Raw genomic sequence first — 26291 nt, forward strand, 5'->3', positions numbered from 1 at the left:
TCAGATCATCATAAATCAAAAGGATGGAATCTCATTTTCTCCACCGCCGCAATAATGATTGGGAATTCACCCGTCGAAGACATTGAACAATCTCAAGAAGTTTATGATAAAATGTCAAATGACACCTCATTAGACCCTAATAATGCATAATTACTGTTACATTAGCGTATGTGTTACAAAGACGAGTGTTATTACAAATGTATCAATTCGAATCAGGAATGTCTGTTCCTGTCTGCGCTATATCCTCAGGAAATGGCTTCAAATGTGATTGGACAAACCGCGTCATGTGACCATCCTCCAACTGGAGTTTCCACGACAGCTGGGAGCCGTGCGATACCTCCTCGCGTATTGCTTTCTTAAAGAATACGTAGGGACTGTCCTTATTTCAACATCCGCAAACAAACTTTTGGCGGCATGGGAGACAAGAAGAGTCCAACCAGGTAATGTCTGACTCATTCATTGCGCTGATGACATTGATGCTTGGAAGTGGACACCATGACACATAATTGAAACAATCCTCTCTCTGTGTGTGTGTGTCTGTGTGTGTGTGTGTGTGTGTGTGTGTGTGTGTGTGCGCGTGCGTGCGTGTGTGTGTGTGTGGGTGGTAGCCGCGGTGTAGCAACCATGGCGGACTGTCTGTTTTATTGCGGTGTCAAATCATAGCGCGAGCTCGTAAAACAGAACAATTTCGGAACACTGAATGGATCATCTTCCCAGATGTTTGACAACGCGAGCTTATAGCCTACACATGATGCACACGCAGCACCCTTAACTGGGGATGTGAAACTGATGTGCTTTATGTCCTTTTTGTTTTGTTCGAAGGCCGAAGCGTCAACCAAAGCCTTCGGCGGAAGAGGGAAATTGGGACTGTAGCGTTTGCACATACAAGAACACCGCGGAGGCTTTCAAGTGCATGATGTGCGATGTAAGGAAAGGGACGTCAACACGGTACGTGGATACGATTCATTTTGCTCGATGATAAATGCTATTATGTTCGTGCAAATGGATAGTCTACACGCGTATTTGTAAGTATTGTTGTATCAGGTTGTGTCCATTAATTTTAGTTTATGAAATGATGCATGTAAACATGAGAAATCTGGATGTATTTTATGCTGCACAGTGTGTGCAGTGTGCGATTGTCTAGTAACCTCATTTGTATTGTGTTCCATGGAACAGCATGGATGCTTATTATGAAATGGAGTGCATCTAAGAACACAGGGAGTATCCTTAAAAAAAACATGGTCATCACTATAACCTATTGTAGTTAGAAAAACAACCTCTATTTGTACGCATAGTCAAGCACAATGCAAAAACATGTTTTAAATTAATGTTCCTAGTTGATACTAGGAAGGACAATCGGCAATAATACGTGTAAGTCTTTATCTACAATAGAGAGGTGAAGTGACATGACCAGCTATTATGCAGTCATTATAGAGTAGTTACCAGGTCTCTCTTGAAAGAGATGCTATCTCAATGAGACTACCTGAATAAATAAAGATGAAATAAATACAAATCATGTCACAGTAGGTCCTTCCCCTGAAACTAGGCTACCCTTGCCTTGAAACTAATCATGAAAAATGCTCTGTAATCACGTGTCGTCGTTGTTTGAAGAAGGATGTGGAGCCAGGTCCGATGTGTTAATTGAAAAAAGGTTACAGGTAGTTCGAGTTTCACTCTGATTCATAGCTTCCTTTGAAAACTTGAACTGCAACTTTCCTTCCAGACTAGAAAGGCATAGCATGGTGGTGTCCCAAATGGCACCCTATTCCCTATGTAGTGCACTACTTTATCTCACTTTTCTCCCTCACCTGCTTTAAGCACCAGCTGTCAACAGCTCACAGATCACTCACTGCACCTGTACATAGCCCATCTATAAATAGCCCAAACAACTACCTCTTCCCCTACTCTATTTATTTATTTATTTTACTCCTCTGCACCCCAGTATTTCTACTTTGCACACTCATCTACTGTCAAATCTACCATTCCAGTGTTTTACTTGCTATATTGTATTTACTTCGCCACCATGGCCTTTTTTTGCCTTTACCTCCCTTATCTCAACTCATTTGCTCACATTGTATATAGACTTATTTTTCTACTGTTTTATTGACTGTATGTTTGTTTTACTCCATGTGTAACTCTGTGTTGTTGTATCTATCGAACTGCTTTGCTTTATCTTGGCCAGGTCACAGTTGTAAATGAGAACTTGTTCTCAACTTGCCTACCTGGTTAATAAATAAAGGTGAAACAAAACATGTAAAGTATGCTCACAGCCATGGGGATTGGAATAACAAGGATGGAATATCTCAGGTTTTGTGTCTTTCATGTTATAATGATGAAACCCATTAGAGTGTAATGTGTGGGCATCCCAAATGGCACCCTATTCCATGTAGTGCACTACATTTCCAGAGATTTTTGTAGTTCGTTCCAGTCATTGGCAGCAGAGAACTGGAAGGAGAGGCGGCCAAAGGAGGAATTGGCTTTGGGGGTGACCAGAGAGATATACCTGCTGGAATGCGTGCTACTGGTGGGTGCAGCTATGGTGACCAGCGAGCAGAGAAAAGGCAGGACTTTACCTAGCAGGGTCTTGTAGATGACCTGGAGCCAGTGGGTTTAGCAACGAGTATGAAGCGAGGGCCAGCCAACGAGAGCATATAGGTTGAGTAGGGTGTTGGAGGCTATTTTGTAAATGACATCGCCAAAGTCTTAGATAAGAGACGTAGATGGTCATGAACAGAAGCTAGTTGATATGCTCACATCCTGTCTGGGGTTAAAATGACCTTAACACCTCATCTGAGTGGAGAGAGAGAGAGAACATTAGTCTTCTAGAGCAGCACACACACTGCGCACACACACACTACGCACACACACACTGCAGACACACACAAACTGCAGACAACACACACACACACTGCAGACACTCACACACTGGGGTGGCAGGTAGCTTAGTGGTTAGAGCGTTGGACAAGTAACCGAAAGGTTGCAAGATCGAATCCCCGAGCTGACATGGTAAAAGTCTGTTGTTCTGCCCCTGAACAAGGCAGTTAACCCACTGTTCCCCGGTAGGCCGTCATTGAAAATAAGAATTTATTCTTAACTGACTTGTCTAGTTAAATAAAGGTATAAAAAAAAGAAAAGAAACAAAAAGACACGCTTTGATAAGGCTGGTGGTGTTGATGAAGTCAGGGGGGGAGTGGAGGGCAGGAGGCAGGTTGGTATTTAATCATCACGGCTCTCGTCATCTATCTTATGTCATGGTGGTGTTGATGAAGTCAGGGGGGGGAGTGGAGGGCAGGAGGCAGGTTGGTATTTAATCATCACGGCTCTCGTCATCTATCTTATGTCATGGTGGTGTTGATGAAGTCAGGGGGGGAGTGGAGGGCAGGAGGCAGGTTGGTATTTAATCATCACGGCTCTCGTCATCTATCTTATGTCATGGTGGTGTTGATGAAGTCAGGGGGGGAGTGGAGGGCAGGAGGCAGGTTGGTATTTAATCATCACGGCTCTCGTCATCTATCTTATGTCATGGTGGTGTTGATGAAGTCAGGGGGGGAGTGGAGGGCAGGAGGCAGGTTGGTATTTAATCATCACGGCTCTCGTCATCCATCTTATGTCATGGTGGTGTTGATGAAGTCAGGGGGGGGAGTGGAGGGCAGGAGGCAGGTTGGTATTTAATCATCACGGCTCTCGTCATCTATCTTATGTCATGGTGGTGTTGATGAAGTCAGGGGGGGAGTGGAGGGCAGGAGGCAGGTTGGTATTTAATCATCACGGCTCTCGTCATCTATCTTATGTCATGGTGGTGTTGATGAAGTCAGGGGGGGGAGTGGAGGGCAGGAGGCAGGTTGGTATTTAATCATCATGGCTCTCGTCATCTATCTTATGTCATGGTGGTGTTGATGAAGTCAGGGGGGGAGTGGAGGGCAGGAGGCAGGTTGGTATTTAATCATCATGGCTCTCGTCATCTATCTTATGTCATGGTGGTGTTGATGAAGTCAGGGGGGGAGTGGAGGGCAGGAGGCAGGTTGGTATTTAATCATCATGGCTCTCGTCATCTATCTTATGTCATGGTGGTGTTGATGAAGTCAGGGGGGGAGTGGAGGGCAGGAGGCAGGTTGGTATTTAATCATCACGGCTCTCGTCATCTATCTTATGTCATGGTGGTGTTGATGAAGTCAGGGGGGGAGTGGAGGGCAGGAGGCAGGTTGGTATTTAATCATCATGGCTCTCGTCATCTATCTTATGTCATGGTGGTGTTGATGAAGTCAGGGGGGGAGTGGAGGGCAGGAGGCAGGTTGGTATTTAATCATCACGGCTCTCGTCATCCATCTTATGTCATGGTGGTGTTGATGAAGTCAGGGGGGGAGTGGAGGGCAGGAGGCAGGTTGGTATTTAATCATCACGGCTCTCGTCATCCATCTTATGTCATGGTGGTGTTGATGAAGTCAGGGGGGGAGTGGAGGGCAGGAGGCAGGTTGGTATTTAATCATCACGGCTCTCGTCATCTATCTTATGTCATGGTGGTGTTGATGAAGTCAGGGGGGGAGTGGAGGGCAGGAGGCAGGTTGGTATTTAATCATCACGGCTCTCGTCATCCATCTTATGTCATGGTGGTGTTGATGAAGTCAGGGGGGGAGTGGAGGGCAGGAGGCAGGTTGGTATTTAATCATCATGGCTCTCGTCATCTATCTTATGTCATGGTGGTGTTGATGAAGTCAGGGGGGGAGTGGAGGGCAGGAGGCAGGTTGGTATTTAATCATCACGGCTCTCGTCATCTATCTTATGTCATGGTGGTGTTGATGAAGTCAGGGGGGGGAGTGGAGGGCAGGAGGCAGGTTGGTATTTAATCATCATGGCTCTCGTCATCTATCTTATGTCATGGTGGTGTTGATGAAGTCAGGGGGGGAGTGGAGGGCAGGAGGCAGGTTGGTATTTAATCATCACGGCTCTCGTCATCTATCTTATGTCATGGTGGTGTTGATGAAGTCAGGGGGGGAGTGGAGGGCAGGAGGCAGGTTGGTATTTAATCATCACGGCTCTCGTCATCTATCTTATGTCATGGTGGTGTTGATGAAGTCAGGGGGGGAGTGGAGGGCAGGAGGCAGGTTGGTATTTAATCATCACGGCTCTCGTCATCCATCTTATGTCATGGTGGTGTTGATGAAGTCAGGGGGGGAGTGGAGGGCAGGAGGCAGGTTGGTATTTAATCATCATGGCTCTCGTCATCTATCTTATGTCATGGTGGTGTTGATGAAGTCAGGGGGGGAGTGGAGGGCAGGAGGCAGGTTGGTATTTAATCATCACGGCTCTCGTCATCTATCTTATGTCATGGTGGTGTTGATGAAGTCAGGGGGGGAGTGGAGGGCAGGAGGCAGGTTGGTATTTAATCATCATGGCTCTCGTCATCTATCTTATGTCATGGTGGTGTTGATGAAGTCAGGGGGGGAGTGGAGGGCAGGAGGCAGGTTGGTATTTAATCATCACGGCTCTCGTCATCTATCTTATGTCATGGTGGTGTTGATGAAGTCAGGGGGGGAGTGGAGGGCAGGAGGCAGGTTGGTATTTAATCATCATGGCTCTCGTCATCCATCTTATGTCATGGTGGTGTTGATGAAGTCAGGGGGGGAGTGGAGGGCAGGAGGCAGGTTGGTATTTAATCATCATGGCTCTCGTCATCTATCTTATGTCATGGTGGTGTTGATGAAGTCAGGGGAAAAGGGGAGGGGGAATGGAGGGCAGGAGGCAGGTTGGTATTTAATCATCAAGGCTCTCGTCATCCATCTTATGTCATGGTGGTAGAGGATCTAGTGGTCCAGGGGACATCATCCATATTATGGCATGGTGGTAGAGGATCTAGTGGTCCAGGGGACATCATCCATCTTATGTCATGGTGGTAGAGGATCTAGTGGTCCAGGGGACATCATCCATCTTATGTCATGGTGGTGTTGATGAAGTCAGGGGAAAAGGGGAGGGGGAGTGGAGGGCAGGAGGCAGGTTGGTATTTAATCATCATGGCTCTCGTCATCCATCTTATGTCATGGTGGTGTTGATGAAGTCAGGGGAAAAGGGGAGGGGGAGTGGAGGAGGCAGGTTGGTATTTAATCATCATGGCTCTCGTCATCTATCTTATGTCATGGTGGTGTTGATGAAGTCAGGGGAAAGGGGGAGTGGAGGGCAGGAGGCAGGTTGGTATTTAATCATCACGGCTCTCGTCATCCATCTTATGTCATGGTGGTGTTGATGAAGTCAGGGGAAAAGGGGAGGGGGAATGGAGGGCAGGAGGCAGGTTGGTATTTAATCATCACGGCTCTCGTCATCCATCTTATGTCATGGTGGTAGAGGATCTAGTGGTCCAGGGGACATCATCCATATTATGGCATGGTGGTAGAGGATCTAGTGGTCCAGGGGACATCATCCATCTTATGTCATGGTGGTAGAGGATCTAGTGGTCCAGGGGACATCATCCATCTTATGGCATGGTGGTAGAGGATCTAGTGGTCCAGGGGACATCATCCATCTTATGTCATGGTGATAGAGGATCTAGTGGTCCAGGGGACATCATCCATCTTATGTCATGGTGGTAGAGGATCTAGTGGTCCAGGGGACATCATCCATCTTATGTCATGGTGGTAGAGGATCTAGTGGTCCAGGTTAAATAAAGGTTACACACACACACACACACTCTGACCAAAAAGTTATTTTGTTGGCATTTATGTATGTCCCCATAACTAGTAAAACATAATCAAACCTATTTCTTTCACTTACTTGCTGTGCTGTTTTGTTGTTCATTTGTTCAGAGTCTCAACCAGGATTTCATCATACATGTCAAGCAGTGAAGTTTCAGCTCTGTCTGTCCGTGGCCTCTCTTCCTCGGTGCCCACTGTCACTGAGTCTGTTTCCATCTTGTCCAGCTCTGTCTGTCCTTGGCCTCTCTTCCTCAGTGCCCACTGTCACTGTGTCCGTTTCCATCTTGTCCAGCTGTGTCTGTCCGTGGCCTCTCTTCCTCGGTGCCCACTGTCACTGTGTCCGTTTCCATCTTGTCCAGCTGTGTCTGTCCGTGGCCTCTCTTCCTCGGTGCCCACTGTCACTGTGTCCGTTTCCATCTTGTCCAGCTGTGTCTGTCCGTGGCCTCTCTTCCTCGGTGCCCACTGTCACTGTGTCCGTTTCCATCTTGTCCAGCTCTGTCTGTCCGTGGCCTCTCTTCCTCGGTGCCCACTGTCACTGTGTCCGTTTCCATCTTGTCCAGCTCTGTCTGTCCGTGGCCTCTCTTCCTCGGTGCCCACTGTCACTGTGTCCGTTTCCATCTTGTCCAGCTGTGTCTGTCCGTGGCCTCTCTTCCTCGGTGCCCACTGTCACTGTGTCCGTTTCCATCTTGTCCAGCTGTGTCTGTCCGTGGCCTCTCTTCCTCGGTGCCCACTGTCACTGTGTCCGTTTCCATCTTGTCCAGCTCTGTCTGTCCGTGGCCTCTCTTCCTCGGTGCCCACTGTCACTGTGTCCGTTTCCATCTTGTCCAGCTCTGTCTGTCCGTGGCCTCTCTTCCTCGGTGCCCACTGTCACTGTGTCCGTTTCCATCTTGTCCAGCTGTGTCTGTCCGTGGCCTCTCTTCCTCGGTGCCCACTGTCACTGTGTCCGTTTCCATCTTGTCCAGCTGTGTCTGTAACATTTTCCGTAAACCCTGTTTTCCTGTTCTGCATCAAAGTAGCGGTCCTTGTACCTAGCATCAGCATGTTGGCGACACAGGAAAGAGGCTCAGAGAGAATGCCACAGAATCGCTTGTTCACAGCTTTGAGTACTTTAGTAAGTTTAACCCCACGGTCTGTGTGGGCAGTTGTGTTGAGCAGGCGTGTCACTGCCATGACAGAGGGTATCACGTCTGTGTGGGCAGTTGTGTTGAGCAGGCGTGTCACTGCCATGACAGAGGGTATCACGTCTGCTGCAGACACAGTTGAGTAGCTTATTTCTCCAGTCAGTTGTTTGAATGGAGCTAGCTAGTGTGTTCATGTTTCCATGTTTCAAAAATGTTCTCAAATGCCATTGAAATGGCAGCAGCGGTATGAGAACCAGCACATTCTTGAGCAATACGGCTTTCCTCCAGTACGAAATCCTCGTCGATCCACTGTGCTGTCACACTCCGCATGCTCACGGGGCTGAGATCGCTGGTGCAAATGTCAGTCGTGAAGCTAATAGCAGTGACGCCCATAGCAAGTAGCTCATAGATGTGCATTTCAACAATACTGTGTAACTCTGGTAGGGCAACATCTGAAAAATAGCGCCTACTTGATAGTGTGTACCAGGGCTCAAGATGCTCGACCAGTCGGCGAAAGCCAACATCATCCACGACAGAGAACAGTTGATTATCAAGGACTATGAATTCCATTATCTTGACATTCGTGGATTTCGCCTTTGAGTTGTCTCTCTGAATTTCTTTTTTTCACTCTTTTCAAATGACTGCTGGACTTGAACTTGTTTAGTTGTTGGAAGGTGTGCACTTAGTATTGTTCTGCGTTTGTTCTGTGTAGCTCTGTATTTATCGTGCCGTCATTAAGCCATCTACCTACGTTATATAGGTATGCACGTCATCTACCTACGTTATATAGGTATGCACGTCATCTACCTACGTTATATAGGTATGCACGTCATCTACCTACGTTATATAGGTATGCACGTCATCTACCTACGTTATATAGGTATGTACATCATCTACCTACGTTATATAGGTATGCACGTTATATAGGTATGTACGTCATCTACCTACGTTATATAGGTATGCACGTCATCTACCTACGTTATATAGGTATGCACGTCATCTACCTACGTTATATAGGTATGCACGTCATCTACCTACGTTATATAGGTATGTACGTCATCTACCTACGTTATATAGGTATGCACGTCATCTACCTACGTTATATAGGTATGCACGTCATCTACCTACGTTATATATGTATGCACGTCATCTACCTACGTTATATAGGTATGCACGTTATATAGGTATGTACGTTATATAGGTATGTACATCATCTACCTACGTTATATAGGTATGCACGTCATCTACCTACGTTATATAGGTATGTACATCATCTACCTACGTTATATAGGTATGCACGTCACCTACCTACGTTATATAGGTATGTACATCATCTACCTACGTTATATAGGTATGCACGTCACCTACCTACGTTATATACTGTAGGTATGTACATCATCTACCTACGTTATATAGGTATGCAGGTCATCTACCTACGTTATATACTGTAGGTATGTACATCATCTACCTACGTTATATAGGTATGCACATCATCTACCTACGTTATATAGGTATGTACATCATCTACCTACGTTATATAGGTATGCACGTCATCTACCTACGTTATATAGGTATGTAGGTCATCTACCTACGTTATATAGGTATGTACATCATCTACCTACGTTATATAGGTATGCACGTCATCTACCTACGTTATATAGGTATGCACGTCATCTACCTACGTTATATAGGTATGCACGTTATATATCCCTAATCTTACGTCATGGTGGGTAAGGTTGTCCAGGGGACATCTGCCAAAGCCTAGCTGACTGTGAATGTACAGTACCAGTCAAATGTTTGGATACACTTAAATATTGAAGGGTTTTTCTTTATTTCTACTATTTTCTAAGTTGTAGAATAATAGTGAAGACATCAAAACTATGAAATAACACATATGGAATCATGTAGCAACCAAAAAAGTGTTAAACAAATCAAAATATATTTTAGATTCTTCAAAGTACCCTTTGTCTTGATGACCGCTCTGCACACTCTTGGCATTCTCTCAACCAGCTTCATGAGGTAGTCACCTGAAATGCATTTCAATTAACAGGTTGTTGTTAAAATTACATTTGTTGTCATTTTTTCCTTCTTAATGCGTTTGAGACAATTAGTTGTGTCATGACAAGGTAGGGGTGGTATACAGAAGATAGGCCTATTTGGTAAAAGAACAAATCCATATTATGGCAAGAACAGCTCAAATAAGCAAAGAGAAACGAGTCCATCATTACTTTAAGACATGAAGGTCAGTCAATCCGGAACAGTTCAAGGACTTTTAAAGTTTTTTCAAGTGCAGTCACAAAAACCATCAAGCGCTATGATGAAACTGGTTCTAATTAGCGCACCACAGGAAAGGAAGACCCAGAGGTACCTCTGCTGCAGAGGATAAGTTCATTAGAGTGACCAGCCTCAGATATTGCAGCCCAAATAAATGCTTCACAGTGCTCAAGTAACAGACACATCTCAACATCAACTGTTCAGAGGAGACTGCGTGAATCAGTCCTTCATGGTCAAATTGCTGCAAAGAAACCACCACTAAAAGACACCAATAAGAAGAAGAAACTGGCTTGGGCCAAGAAACACGACCGAAGGACATTAGACTGGTGGAAATCTGTCATTTTGGTCTGATGAGTCCAAATTTTAAGATTTTTGGTTCCAACCACTGTGTCTCAATGAGACGCAGAATAGGTGAATGGATGATCTCCACATGTGTGGTTCCCACCGTGAAGCATGGAGGAGGAGGTGTGATGGTGTGGGGGTTCTTTGCTGGTGACACTGTCTGATTTATTTAGAATTCAAGGCACACTAAACCAGCATGACTACTACAGTATTCTGCAGCAATATGCCATCCCATCAGTGGGACTATAATTTGTTTTTCAACAGGACAATGACCCAACACACCACCAGGCTGTGTAAGGGCTATTTGACCAAGGAGAGTGATGAAGTGCTGCATCAGATGACCTGGCCTCCACAATCACCCTACCTCTACCCAATTGAGATGGTTTGGGATGAGTACGACCGTAGAGTGAAGGAAAAGCAGCCAACAAGTGCTCGGCATATGTGGGAACTCCTTCAAGACTGTTGGAAAATCATTCCTCAGGAAGCTGGTTGAGAGAATGCCAAGAGTGTGCAAAGCTATTATCAAGGCAAAGGGTGGCTATTTGAAGAATCTAAAATATATTTTGATTTGTTTAACAGTTTTTGGGTTGCTACATGATTCCACATGTGTTATTTCATAGTTTTGATGTCTTCACTATTATTCTACAATGTAGAAAATAATAAATAAAGAAAAACCCTTCAATGAGTAGGTGTGTCCACATCCCAAATGGTACCCTATTCCCTATATAGTGCACTACTTTTGACCAGAGCCTGGCACCATGATGTCAGTGTTATTGATTCACAGTCAGGAAATGGCTGCCACCCTGGTGTTGTCCCTGAGTGACATCTTGGTTTCATGGACAACAAGAGAAACAAAGCCATGCAAGAATAGCTAGCTCTCTCTCTCTCTCTCTCTCTCTCTCTGTCGCTCTGTCTTTCTCTTTCTATGTCTGTGTGTGTGTGTGTGTGTGTGGTTTTATTACCAAAGGTTGAACATTATCCTTCCCCTTCATGCAAAACCAATTATCCTGGTTTAAAGAGCAGTTTTCAAATGAGCCAGCTAACAGTGTGGAGGCAGACCCAATTGTCTCCATTGCCTCTGTGACTGGAATGTTGTGTGTACACGGGTCTGTGTGTATGTCATTTGTGTGTGTGTTTGCGCGCCTGTGTGTGTCTGCGCCCGTGTGTGTGTATGTTTGTTTGCGCCCCTGAGTGTGCGCCTGTGTGTGTCTGCGCCTGTGTGTGTGTGTGTGTGTTCGCCCCTGTGTGTCTAGTCTCTGAATTGAGGCTGCTACAGCAGCTGCCAGACACCCAGAGCGAGGCTCATTAGTATGCTAGGGCTTAATCAGTGTGATGTCATCAGTGGAACAGAGATTTTCATCAGGACAACAGTCTTAAAGCAGGCAGGGGGTCACCACCATTACAAACAACTCAACCACCACTGCACACACACAGGAAGATAAGAGGGAGAGGAGAGAGAGACATCAAATTCCCTCCACACACAGAAGATAAGGGGCTGAGAGAGAGAGAGTCTGAGACCTCTGCTCCAGCAGGGCCAAGCACTTGCCATCTGCCCAGAACAGCAACACAGTTCACGTTTGCCAGCTGATGGTACTTAGCGTCTCTGAACAAAGTGCCGGCCGTAATTTGGCAACCGAGTGCGAACCGATTTTACGTGTAGAAATGGACGAAAATGCCGGCACTCAGACACCTTCAAAAAACACTGCGCTGTCAGCGACTGAACGGCAGACAAACGGTAGACTATCATTCAGTGAGATGTATTCTCAAGAGAGACAGGAAGAGATCTCAGTGCTGTCCTCCCTTCCTCTTCCTTTCCGCTCATCTCTTTCCTCTCTTCCTTTCCTCTCCTCTCAGAGAGACAGTCTACTTCAGCAAGGCCAAGCGCTAACCCTCTGCCCTCTACAGCAACAACAACACAGCTCCTACCAGAGGTGATGCTAGCAAGATGGCCAACAAAGGAGGTCGCGGTAGTTAATGAAGGGCCAATAGCAACATGACTCGACCCGCGTCTCCCGCCCGTCCACACACAGCACACTCCAGGGGGTTGGCTGGCTCTTCCAGGGAGGGAGGAGGGCTCTTCCAGGGAGGGAGGAGGGCTCTTCCAGGGAGGGAGGAGGGCTCTTCCAGTGGGGAAAGAGCCAGACAGCTGGTGTACTAAGTCTAATGTAGGACATGGATTATGGAGGATATTAATATGACCTTTCTGTTTCCCTCTGGCTTCATTTAGCTTGAGATATTATATATATATATCTCAAAGATTATTTTAGCTTGAACAATAATGTAGACCTATGTAAGATCATTGCATGGTCACTGTCATTTGTAATCAGGTTTTAATATGGAATTAGTTACATAGGTCTAAAGTTACCTGTATCTGTGTCAAACAGGCCTAACTTTACTCCCAGATGAATGAGTTGGTACTGAGCTCATTTGGGATAGAAGAGGGGAGGAGAGAGATGGAGGTAGAAAGAGAGCTGGAGAGATAGACACGGGGAGAGGGACATGGGGAGAGAGAGGGACACGGGGAGAGAGAGAGAGACACGAGAGAGAGAGAGAGGGAGAGGGAGAGACACGGGGAGAGAGAGAGAGACACGGGGAGAGAGAGACATGGGGGGAGAGAGAGAGACACGGGGAGAGAGAGACACGGGGGAGAGAGAGAGCGAGACGAGGGAGAGAGATAGAGACGAGGGAGAGAGAGAGAGAGACGAGGGAGAGAGATAGAGACGAGGGGGAGAGAGAGAGAGAGAGACACGAGGGAGAGAGAGAGAGACACACGAGGGAGAGAGAGACACGAGGGAGAGAGACACGAGGGAGAGAGAGAGACACGAGGGAGAGAGAGAGGGAGAGAGAGACACGGGGAGAGAGGGAGAGACACGGGGAGAGGGAGAGACATGGGGAGAGAGAGAGACACGGGGAGAGAGAGAGACACGGGGAGAGAGAGAGAGACACGGGGAGAGAGAGAGAGACACGGGGAGAGAGAGAGACACGGGGAGAGAGAGAGAGATACGGGGAGGGAGAGAGAGACATGGGGAGAGAGAGAGAGACACCGGGAGAGGGGGACAGGGGAGAGAGAGAGATGGTTGGGTTGCGTGCAGCCAGCAGTTAGATTAAGATGAATGTTTTACAAAACTGAGGTTTAGCAGAGCTGCTCTCTCTGATGCTGCTTGAGAAGATAGAACCAGAATTGAAAGCACGTTGTCAACGAGGCTGTACTGTCTCCAGGATGGGAGGATGGCAACAGACGCCAGGGAGGAAGAAAGGAGTGTAGAGGGAGATGAGAGGGAGGAAGGACAGAGGGAAGAGAGAGGAGACGAGGGAGAGAGGAGGGGGTAACCAAAACGAACATGACAAAAGAGCTTGTGACGTGCAGTTGAATTGGCACGGCAGTAAACACTCCGCCACGCGTTACTGCCGGGCCATTAAAGACACGCCATTAGCCACATTATGAGATGAATACAGGAAGGCAAATTACACACCATTCTTTAATGATTATCCCACTCTGCGTTCAGGTATTTTACAGCCATTGGAGAGGAGACACCAAGTTATTCCACTGCTTTCACTGCTCTGGCTTCTAGTCATTAGAAAACAATATAACACTCTTCATGAAGGGTGAACTGCTGCTAGACAACTGTTAGAAACAGCGCGTTCCAAACATTATCCGTCCGGCTAGCAGTCTAATAACTGGGTGTGTGAAGACCAAGTTGTATTTGACCTTCCAACCCACCAGCTGTCCACTAATGAGTTCTCTGACACTTTCAGCCCAAGGGAAGGAACAGTCATCATTCTACTGTAGCCAGTATTGTGCCAGAATATTTCCACAAGTTCAGACGGATATTTACTGAACTTCACCTGAGGCCTCATATGACAGCTTGAATGATGGGGGAACTGCTCAAGTGTGTGAGCAGTGAACACACACACACACTCCATGTAGGCTTTTGCAGGACCTCTCTGGAGAAAAGGTCTGTTGTACTGAAAATACAGTTGTCATGTGGATACTGTTTACCCATGCCTATTTCAGACTTTCAGCAGTGAATGTTATATTATGTAAATTGTACAGTACACTGCGTGGGCATCTGCCTCCACCAATCATGGGGCATACTTACAAATATCCTCCACACAGTGCATGTAAGCCATCTTTTTATCCCTACACCTACACCATACTAAACTGTACAGTACGCTGTGATGCAACATGGAATAGAATGCAAATGTGTGTGTGTGTGTGTATATAACTGTATATAACTATAAAGTGAGAAAATGACTCTATAGGACTCCCAGAGGAGGCGGGGTCTAGGGCGTAGTGGGCCAAATGCTGTGGAGGTGCCATAAACTATAGGAAGCAGAGAGCAATCTCTTTCACACACACACACACACAGCTCCAATGGAGAGCAGCATAGCAGTAGCAAGTTCTGGCAGGGAGAGACATTAATCATGTCACTGGATCCCAGGAGGAGGAGTCACACACACACACACACACACACACACACACACCGAACACTGAGGTTGTAGGTTGACTGATCTGTGGGAGGACAGAGGACTCTGCTCTGATTAACACTGTATTATTCAGCTTACACTGGGCTGATCCCAGATCTGTATGTGCCAACTCCTCTCGCTGTCTATGGCATGACAATGATAGTCAGGTGGCCAAAGCTCCAACAGATCAGGGGCTAATATTTCAATTGAATGACTTGCACTATGTTGTCTAAGGGGAACTGGTGTTTTTGTGTGGACTGTGTTAAAGAAAGAGCAAAAACGACATCAGATGATCTCAGGTTGACCTCATGAGACATACTGCAGCAGGACAACACTTTGAGAGCTGACCGTTTCAGCCAGCTGTGGTCTAACAGCAGCCCTGAGACATAATGCTGCAGGACAACACTTTGAGAGCTGACCGTTTCAGCCAGCTGTGGTCTAACAGCAGCCCTGAGACATACTGCAGCAGGACAACACTTTGAGAGCTGACCGTTTCAGCCAGCTGTGGTCTAACAGCAGCCCTGAGACGTACTGCAGCAGGACAACACTTTGAGAGCTGACCGTTTCAGCCAGTTGTGGTCTAACAGCAGCCCTGAGACATAATGCAGCAGGACAACACTTTGAGAGCTGACCGTTTCAGCCAGCTGTGGTCTAACAGCAGCCCTGAGACATAATGCTGCAGGACAACACTTTGAGAGCTGACCGTTTCAGCCAGCTGTGGTCTAACAGCAGCCCTGAGACATACTGCAGCAGGACAACACTTTGAGAGCTGACCGTTTCAGCCAGCTGTGGTCTAACAGCAGCCCTGAGACGTACTGCAGCAGGACAACACTTTGAGAGCTGACCGTTTCAGCCAGCTGTGGTCTAACAGCAGCCCTGAGACATAATGCAGCAGGACAACACTTTGAGAGCTGACCGTTTCAGCCAGCTGTGGTCTAACAGCAGCCCTGAGACATACTGCAGCAGGACAACACTTTGAGAGCTGACCGTTTCAGCCAACTGTGACCTAACAGCAGCCCTGAGACATACTGCAGCAGGACAACACTTTGAGAGCTGACCGTTTCAGCCAGCTGTGGTCTAACAGCAGCCCTGAGACGTACTGCAGCAGGACAACACTTTGAGAGCTGACCGTTTCAGCCAGCTGTGGTCTAACAGCAGCCCTGAGACATACTGCAGCAGGACAACACTTTGAGAGCTGACCGTTTCAGCCAGCTGTGGTCTAACAGCAGCCCTGAGACATAATGCAGCAGGACAACACTTTGAGAGCTGACCGTTTCAGCCAGCTGTGGTCTAACAGCAGCCCTGAGACATACTGCAGCAGGACAACACTTTGAGAGCTGACCGTTTCAGCCAGCTGTGGTCTAACAGCAGCCATGAGACATACTGCAGCAGGACAACACTTTGAGAGCTGACCGTTTCAGCCAGCTGTGGTCTAACAGCAGCCCTGAGACATACTGCAGCAGGACAACACTTTGAGAGCTGACCGTTTCAGCCAGCTGTGGTCTAACAGCAGCCCTGAGACATACTGCAGCAGGACAACACTTTGAGAGCTGACCGTTTCAGCCAGCTGTGGTCTAACAGCAGCCATGAGACATACTGCAGCAGGACAACACTTTGAGAGCTGACCGTTTCAGCCAGCTGTGGTCTAACAGCAGCCCTGAGACATACTGCAGCAGGACAACACTTTGAGAGCTGACCGTTTCAGCCAGCTGTGGTCTAACAGCAGCCCTGAGACATACTGCAGCAGGACAATACTTTGAGAGCTGACCGTTTCAGCCAGCTGTGGTCTAACAGCAGCCCTGAGACATACTGCAGCAGGACAACACTTTGAGAGCTGACCGTTTCAGCCAGCTGTGGTCTAACAGCAGCCCTGAGACATAATGCTGCAGGACAACACTTTGAGAGCTGACCGTTTCAGCCAGCTGTGGTCTAACAGCAGCCCTAAGACATACTGCAGCAGGACAACACTTTGAGAGCTGACCGTTTCAGCCAGCTGTGGTCTAACAGCAGCCATGAGACATACTGCAGCAGGACAACACTTTGAGAGCTGACCGTTTCAGCCAGCTGTGGTCTAACAGCAGCCCTGAGACATAATGCTGCAGGACAACACTTTGAGAGCTGACCGTTTCAGCCAGCTGTGGTCTAACAGCAGCCATGAGACGTACTGCAGCAGGACAACACTGAGAGCTGACCGTTTCAGCCAGCTGTGGTCTAACAGCAGCCCTGAGACACACTGCAGCAGGACAACACTGAGAGCTGACCGTTTCAGCCAGCTGTGGTCTAACAGCAGCCCTGAGACATACTGCAGCAGGACAACACTGAGAGCTGACCGTTTCAGCCAGCTGTGGTCTAACAGCAGCCCTGTGAGACACCAGTGTTATGCCTGGGTCAATGAGTCATCAGGACCCACGGTGTTGATAAAGGCAGGTCCTGTTGTCTCTCTGTTTTAACATAACTGTAAAACACAACACCCTCATTAGAGAGGCTGACAGACAGGGGGAGGGAAGAGTGGGAAGAACAGGATGTGCAGTCATCCAGAGAGAGAGAGAGAGCCTTGCTATTGAGAAAGGCCGCCGTAGGCAGACCTGGCTCTCAAGAGAAGACAGGCTATGTGCCCACTGCCCACAAAATGAGGTGGAAACTGAGCTTCACTTCCTAACCTCCTGCCAAATGTATGACCATATCAGAGACACATATTTCCCTCAGATTACACAGACCACAAAGAATTTGAAAATAGCTCACATATCTATTGGGTGAAATGCCCTACCAGAGAGAGAGAGAGAGACTTAGGGTACTTCTGTTCATTAGTCATTTCAATGAAATACATACCAATTGATTGGTGAATAATGTGAAGCGTCAGGGCAAGGTAGAGACTAGAGACGGTGATGTAAGATCTAAAGGCACCTCCTCATTATTTATCTTTTCTGGCTGAAAGGAAATCCACTCTGTCTGGCTGCTGTTTGGTGCGTTTATTTAAACCCCTCCTTGATGTCCTAGTTTCATAGTGGCAGACTCCATTAGCCATTCTAGAACAGATTCCAGGAGTGGGCTATTGATTGAAAATCACACTCCCACACAGTGGTTCCAACACACAACATTACTGTCAGAACATAGGCTAGCACGCCGAGCCAGACACTGAGGAAAATCATCCTATTGGAATCAATGCCTCAGTTACTGTCCCTGTCCCAGCCCGGCCTGATGTGGTGTGTACATGCTAGGCCAATATGGGACACACACACACACACACACACACACTGGAGACCTATAGCACGTGCTTTCTTAATGACCTCTGATTGGGTTAACTGCTGTGCTCTGTTAACCACTCCACCTCTGTACAACATGACAGTATCAGTCCTGTCAGCAGGCTCCTCTGTCACCTTGCAGCCGCTCCTGTCATCCATCCCAATGTGTTTGGGGAGTCGGGACGGAGATGATTTTCAACACACACAACAACATGAATTATGTTATTACTGAGAGATTGTTCTCCGGCTGATTAAAGTTGTCAGCATTGGTTAGTTCCGTGGTGGGCTGTGCTGTGACTCTCTCTCTTTCTCTCTCTCGCTCCCTCTCTCTCTGTGTCTCTGGCAGTATATAGGCCATGTGATACATGTCCATGCTGGCTGGCCTTGATGCAGTTACTGTAAGGGGATTTTCAGAACAACACTTGAATGTAGCTTTTTCAGGCTGTAGTGTAATTGAGGCCGTTATGGTCATCTAAACAATGCCTTCCTCTTCCCTTAGCGACTCGGTCCAGCTATAGTTGTCATGGTTTCTGTGTGTCAGAGAGTCAAGTACTCTTCTGTTTGAGAGTATTCAGAAGATAAACGGATCCATCACAGATAAGCATACTGATTATTAGCACTGCAGAAACAAGGAGAATTTTCTAGGCTAAACTTACTACAGCGTGATTGGAACTGACTAGAGACAAGCTGATGACAATTACTCTCATGGTGGTGAATTTCGTACAAAATGTGCTGGTTGAGTTTCTGCCTCGAGGGCTCATCTGTGAAATGTCAGCGTGTGTGCGTTTTGTTCTAGAGGGAACCACTGAAAGGAAAGATCACTCTGCAGTCAGTACAGAGACTGTATGGTGTAGTAATCTCACCATGGCAGAACACAACACACACACACAACACACACACTGACTGTATGGTGTAGTAATCTCACCATGGTAGAACACAACACACACACACACACTGACTGTATGGTGTAGTAACCTCACCATGGCAGAACACAACACACACACACACACACACAACACACACACACTGACTGTATGGTGTAGTAACCTCACCATGGCAGAACACAACACACACACACACACACACACACACTGACTGTATGGTGTAGTAACCTCACCATGGCAGAACACAACACACACACACACACACAACACACACACTGACTGTATGGTGTAGTAATCTCACCATGGCAGAACACAACACACACACACACACACACAACACACACACTGACTGTATGGTGTAGTAATCTCACCATGGCAGAACACAACACACACACACACACAACACACACACTGACTGTATGGTGTAGTAACCTCACCATGGCAGAACACAACACACACACACAACACACACACTGACTGTATGGTGTAGTAATCTCACCATGGCAGAACACAACACACACACACACACAACACACACACTGACTGTATGGTGTAGTAACCTCACCATGGCAGAACACAACACACACACACACACACAACACACACACTGACTGTATGGTGTAGTAATCTCACCATGGCAGAACACAACACACACACACACACAACACACACACTGACTGTATGGTGTAGTAACCTCACCATGGCAGAACACAACACACACACACAACACACACAGTGACTGTATGGTGTAGTAATCTCACCATGGCAGAACAGCAGATGGGTCTGTCAGCACTGTGGGCTGGGCTGGCATTCACACTAGTGATTTGTCCGTCCCTAAAGTAGCAGAGTACAGGACCAGACAGCTCATGTACACAGTGCTACTGGAATAATTGCATAATGCATGTTTTTGTGAAGCATTTCGACAGAGGAGGAGGACATGGGGTAGCTGCTTCTTCAGGGAGTAGGTTTGACTACACCCACAGATGGCATTCAATGCTGTATGTTCTTTTAAGTATAAAGCTGGGTGGTTCGTGGTCACTGCTTCGGCCTTTTCACTTGATATGTTGGCCTAGTTCTGTTTTTCCCATAAGTGACGTCATTGTTGATTGCTGTATCCAAGTTTCCAGCTTTTTCAAACATTATTGTCGACACTCTACATTAAGGTGTACTTTATAAATGGCTTAGAAACGGCTAATTACTAGATAGTTTGTAAATATAACACATTGGTTTTGCTCGCTAAACGCTTCCCTGTCTCACTAATGGTACGGTGTGCTCCTACAGGAAGCCTCGTCCTGTCTCCCAGCTGGTTGCTCAGCGGGTAGCGCCGCAGTTCGCCTCGCCCACGCTGCTGCCCAAGAAGGACAAGAAGGACAGAACGGACCAGGAGAAGAATGACAAAGAGCCCACAGTGAAGAAGAACAACCACAAGAAGATGAGGTAAACATTCACAGATAAACAACTGTTTATCATGAACCTGTTGCATTTAACCTGTAGTAGTAGTAGTATGGTGTGATTAGTTGTAGTATGATAGTGTGTAGTAGTAGTAGTAGTATGATAGTGTGTAGTAGTAGTAGTAGTATGATAGTGTGTAGTAGTAGTAGTAGTAGTAGTAGTAGTAGTAGTAGTAGTAGTAGTAGTATGATAGTGTGTAGTAGTAGTAGTAGTATGATAGTGTGTAGTAGTAGTATGGTGTGATTAGTTGTAGTATGATAGTGTGTAGTAGTAGTAGTAGTAGTATGATAGTGTGTAGTAGTAGTAGTAGTATGATAGTGTGTAGTAGTAGTAGTATGATAGTGTGTAGTAGTAGTAGTAGTATGATAGTGTGTAGTAGTAGTAGTTTGATAGTGTGTAGTAGTAGTAGTAGTATGATAGTGTGTAGTAGTAATAGTAGTAGTAGTATGATATTGTGTAGTAGTAGTAGTAGTATGATAGTGTGTAGTAGTAGTAGTAGTAGTATGATAGTGTGTAGTAGTAGTATGATAGTGTTTAGTAGTAGTAGTATGATAGTGTTTAGTAGTAGTATTATGATAGTGTTTAGTAGTAGTATTATGATAGTGTGTAGTAGTAGTAGTAGTATGATAGTGTTTAGTAGTAGTAGTATGATAGTGTTTAGTAGTAGTAGTATGATAGTGTTTAGTAGTAGTAGTATGATAGTGTTTAGTAGTAGTAGTATTATAGTGTTTAGTAGTAGTATTATGATAGTGTGTAGTAGTAGTAGTATTATAGTGTTTAGTAGTAGTATGATAGTGTGATTAGTAGTAGTAGTATTATAGTGTTTAGTAGTAGTTGTAGTATGGTGTGATAAGTAGTAGTAGTAGTATGATAGTGTGTAGTAGTAGTAGTAGTATGATAGTGTGTAGTAGTAGTAGTAGTATGATAGTGTGATTAGTAGTAGTATGATAGTGTGATTAGTAGTAGTATGATAGTGATTAGTAGTAGTAGTATGATAGTGTGATTAGTAGTAGTAGTAGTATGATAGTGTGATTAGTATCAGCATGATAGTGTGATTAGTAGTAGTAGTATGATAGTGTGATTAGTATCAGCATGATAGTGTGATTAGTATCAGCATGATAGTGTGATTAGTATCAGCATGATAGTGTGATTAGTATCAGCATGATAGTGTGATTAGTATCAGCATGATAGTGTGATTAGTATCAGCATGATAGTGTGATTAGTATCAGCATGATAGTGTGATTAGTATCAGCATGATAGTGTGATTAGTATCAGCATGATAGTGTGATTAGTAGTAGTAGTATGATAGTGTGATTAGTATCAGCATGATAGTGTGATTAGTAGTAGTAGTATGATAGTGTGATTAGTATCAGCATGATAGTGTGATTAGTATCAGCATGATAGTGTGGTTAGTATCAGCATGATAGTGTGATTAGTATCAGCATGATAGTGTTTAGTAGTATGATAGTGTGATTTAATAGTAGTATCAGCATGATAGTGTTTATTATTAGTATGATAGTGGGATTATTACTAGTATTATTAGTGTCAGTGTAGCAGTATCAAAGTAGTATGATAGTAGAAAGGTACAGTTGAAGTCTGAAGTTTACGTACACTTAGGTTGAAGTCATTAAAACTCAATCCACAAATGTCTTGTTAACAAACTATAGTTTTGGCAAGTTGGTTAGGACATCTACTTTGTGCATGACACATTATTTTTACAAAAATTGTTTACAGACAGATTATTTCATTTATAATTCACTGTATCACAATTCCAGTGGGTCAGAAGTTTTCATACACTAAGTTGACTGTGCCTTTAAACAGCTTGGAAAATTCCAGAAAGTGATGTCATGGCTTTAGAAGCTTCTGATAGGCTAATTGACACCATTTGAGTCAATTGGAGGTGTACATGTGGATGTATTTCAAGGCCGACCTTCAAACTCAATGACTCTGCATGACATCATTGGAAAATCAAAAGAAATCAGCCAAGACCTCAGAAAAAACATGTGTGGACCTCCACAAGTCTGGTTCATCCTTGGGAGCAATTTCCAAACGCCTGAAGGTACCACGTTCATCTGTACAAACAATAGTACACAAGTATAAACACCATGGGACCATGCAGCTGTCATATTGCTCAGGAAGGAGAGGTGTTCTGTCTCCTAGAGATGAACGTACTTTGGTGCAAAAGTGCAAATCAATCCCAGAACAACAGCAATACCTTGTGAAGATGCTGGAGGAAACTGGTACAAAAGTATCTATATCCACAGTAAAACAAGTTTTATATCGACATAGCCTGAAAGGCCGCTCAGCAAGGAAGAAGCCACTGCTCCAAACACGCCATACAAAAGCCAGACTACCGTTTGCAACTGCACATGGGGACAAAGATCGTACTTTTGGAGAAATGTCCTCTGGTCTGATGAAAGGAAATTAGAACTGTTTGGCCAGAATGACCATCGTTATGTTTGGAGGAAAAAGGGGGAAGCCGAAGAACACCATCCCAACCGTGAAGCACGGGGGTGGCAGCATCATGTTGTGTGGGTGCTTTGCTGCAGGAGGGACTGGTGCACTTCACAAAATAGATAGCATCATGAGGCAGGGAAATTATGTGGATATATTGAAGCAACATCTCAAGACATCAGTCAGGAAGTTGAAGCTTGGTCGCAAATGGGTCTTCCAAATTGACAATGACCCCAAGCATACTTCCAAAGTTGTGGCAAAATGGCTTAAGAACAACAAAGTCAAGGTATTGGAGTGGCCGTCATAAAGCTCTGACCTCCATCCCATAGAAAATTTGTGGGCATAACTGAACAAGCGTGTGCGAGCAAGGAGGCCTACAAACCTGACTCAGTTACACCAGCTCTGTCAGGAGGAATGGGCCAAAATTCACCCAACTTATTGTGGGAAGGTTGTGGAAGGCTACCTGAAACGTTTGACCCAAGTTCAACAATTTAAATGCAATGCTACCAAATACTAATTGAGTGTATGTAAACTTCTGACTTCAACTGTATATGGTTTCCACATATTTCATAAGCGCTCCAGTTTGTGTGGTTTACCCCTATCCTCTCTCTCTCTGTCAAAGGCTTATAACATCCATCTGTCTCCTCTCCCTCCATCAGGCCCAGGTTAAAAAACATTGACAGGAGCAGCGCTCAGCACCTAGAGGTCACGGTTGGAGACCTGACTGTCATCATCACAGACTTTAAGGAGAAAACCAAACCTCCCCCCTCCTCCTCCACCACCACCACACCCCCCACCTCTACCACCCCCTCCAGCACTGTGTCTGTGTCTGCAGAACACCACAGTGGCTCCAGCTCAGACAACAACACTGAGAGAGGGGTCTCACGGTCATCTTCACCCCGGGGAGAGGGCTTCTTAGTCGGGACAGAGTCCCACTAGACCACCCCAATTGGAACCCCAGCCCCCCTCCCCAAGTTGGAGGCCCTGGACCACCAAACTCCTAGCCCAACAGACCCTCAGACCTCTAACCCCTAGACCTTGGCCTGGATCCCCAACCCCTAGACCTTGGCCTGGATCCCCAACCCCTAGACCTTGGCCTGGATCCCCAACCCCTAGACCTTGGCCTGGATCCCAGACACCGAGACCTTGGCCTGGATCCCCAACCCCTAGACCCTGGCCTGGACCCCCAACCCCTAGACCCTGGCCTGGACCCCCAACCCCTAGACCTTGGCCTGGATCCCCGACACCGAGACCTTGGCCTGGATCCCCAACCCCTAGACCTTGGCCTGGACCCCCAACCCCTAGACCTTGGCCTGGATCCCCGACACTGAGACCTTGGCCTGGATCCCCAACCCCTAGACCTTGGCCTGGACCCCCAACCCCTAGACCTTGGCCTGGATCCCCGACCCCTAGACCTTGGCTATGACTACTCATGGCTTAACATAGGCCACTCTAACCTCACTCCTCTGTCCTCAACTCTGATATGTAATGTTATCTCTGGACTTGCACATTTACTGTAGTACTAGCTACAGGTTACAGCTAGATCAACACATTTAGGAGCTACAGGTTACAGCTAGATCAACACATTTAGCAGCTACAGGTTACAGCTAGATCAACACATTTAGCAGCTACAGGCTACAGCTAGATCAACACATTTAGGAGCTACAGGTTACAGCTAGATCAACACATTTAGCAGCTACAGGCTACAGTTAGATCAACACATTTAGCAGCTACAGGTTACAGCTAGATCAACACATTTAGCAGCTACAGGCTCCAGCTGGATCAACACATTTAGCAGCTACAGGCTACAGCTGGATCAACACATTTAGCAGCTACAGGTTACAGCTGGATCAACACATTTAGCAGCTACAGGCTACAGCTGGATCAACACATTTAGCAGCTACAGTTTATAGCTAGCACTACTACTACCAACCTTGAGTTGTGGTTTGCTTTTGGACAAAAAAAACCACCACAATCTGAAGTCTTGTTTTAATGAAATTTCTCTGATTAACTTTAGGCCAATTTAACTGACTTTTAAAAAGTATTTTTTGAAACCTGTGTTCTAAACATGAAGTAATGTCATTACATTTAGCTTATCTTAGCCCATTGTACAGCTCTGTTTTAATGTGTTATAACATCACGTCAGTGTTCGTATCCATGTCAACATCGGAACTTCCAACCTCCTGTCCAATGACAACTGTCGTGACATGATGATTATGGTTCAGAGTTCTTCAGTTTGTGTTGCATTATGGGAGAAAACACGAGGGACATGTGGAGAGGATGGAAAACCTATGGGCTCTCTTTTGGTACTTGTCTCTCAGTTGTAAAGTGTCATTTATTGATTGAATGTGTTGGAGACTGAATTGTATTGTCATTGACTCACATCAGCCGGGACCTGGTGTGGTTTTATCATTCATGAGAAAATGTTCTTCAAAACAGCGTCTGTTTTTGAATTGTGTCCGTTTTAACACCACCTCAAATGGTTGATCATAACCGTGTCACAACATTCACTGTTACATTTTCTATCCTTTGTTTTGTTTCTACCAAGCTTTGCTGTTTAGAAATGTATGGACGACTTGGTTGATTACATGGTTCAATGTCTATAAAGAAAGATATAAATAATGGCATTATGTATTGGAAAAGAGTTCTGCTTTCTGTCTGTTGTTCGTGTTTCTATAACAACAGGGTTCTAGACTTTTAACAGCTTGTCCTGGATATGAACCAGGGTTCTAGACTTTTAACAGCTTGTCCTGGATATGAACCAGGGTTCTAGACTTTTAACAGCTTGTCCTGGATATGAACCAGGGTTCTAGACTTTTAACAGCTTGTCCTGGATATGAACCAGGGTTCTAGGGAACGTATGTTTGGATGGTCATTGATGAACAATAATGGGTAAGTAGTGAAAGCAATTCTAGCCACAGTGTTCGACCGACACAATTGGCCTGATGTACAGTATTCACACACCTTGACTTTTTCCTCATTTTGTTACAAAGTGGGATTAAAATGGATGAAATTGTATTTTTTTTGTTGTCAACGATCTAGATAAATATTCAACCCCCTGAGTCAATACATGTTAGAATTCAATTTCTTCCTCTCTGGCGACTGAGTTAGGAAGGAGGCCTACATCTGTGTAGTGACTGGGTGTATTGACACACCATCCAAAGTGTAATTAATAACTTCACCATGCTCAAAGGGATATTACATTTCTGTTTTTTTATTTGATTGTTTACCCATCTACCAATAGGTACCCTTCTTTGCGAGGCACTGGAAAACCTCCCTAAACTTTATGGTTGAATCTGTGTTTGAAATTCACTGCTTGACTGAGGGACCTTTCAGATAATTGTATGTGTCGGGTTCAGAGATGAGGTAGTC

General features: G+C 45.7%; 1 protein-coding gene across 3 annotated transcripts; it reads left to right on the top strand.

The window, feature by feature from the left end:
• The first annotated feature begins 282 nt into the window (after nt 1-282).
• On the top strand, nt 283-25555 carry LOC110490815 (YY1-associated factor 2-like). 3 transcript variants are annotated; one of them, XR_005036201.1, is made up of 5 exons: nt 283-440; nt 823-948; nt 20295-20450; nt 23579-24757; nt 24826-25555. XR_005036201.1 is itself a non-coding variant. In XM_036945232.1 (4 exons), the coding sequence occupies exons 1-4, from the start codon at nt 415-417 to the stop codon at nt 23856-23858; spliced, it is 588 nt and encodes a 195-aa protein (XP_036801127.1). In that variant the 5' UTR covers nt 283-414; the 3' UTR covers nt 23859-25555. The 3 variants fall into 3 exon arrangements, 2 of the variants coding, with proteins under 2 accessions (XP_036801127.1, XP_036801128.1); XM_036945232.1 differs by having other exon boundaries at nt 23579-25555; XM_036945233.1 differs by lacking the exon at nt 283-440 and having other exon boundaries at nt 911-1025; nt 23579-25555.
• Nucleotides 25556-26291: the final 736 nt, after the last annotated feature.

The sequence above is a fragment of the Oncorhynchus mykiss genome, chromosome 15 (genome assembly GCF_013265735.2).
Source record: "Oncorhynchus mykiss isolate Arlee chromosome 15, USDA_OmykA_1.1, whole genome shotgun sequence".
Taxonomy (NCBI): Eukaryota; Metazoa; Chordata; class Actinopteri; order Salmoniformes; family Salmonidae; genus Oncorhynchus; species Oncorhynchus mykiss.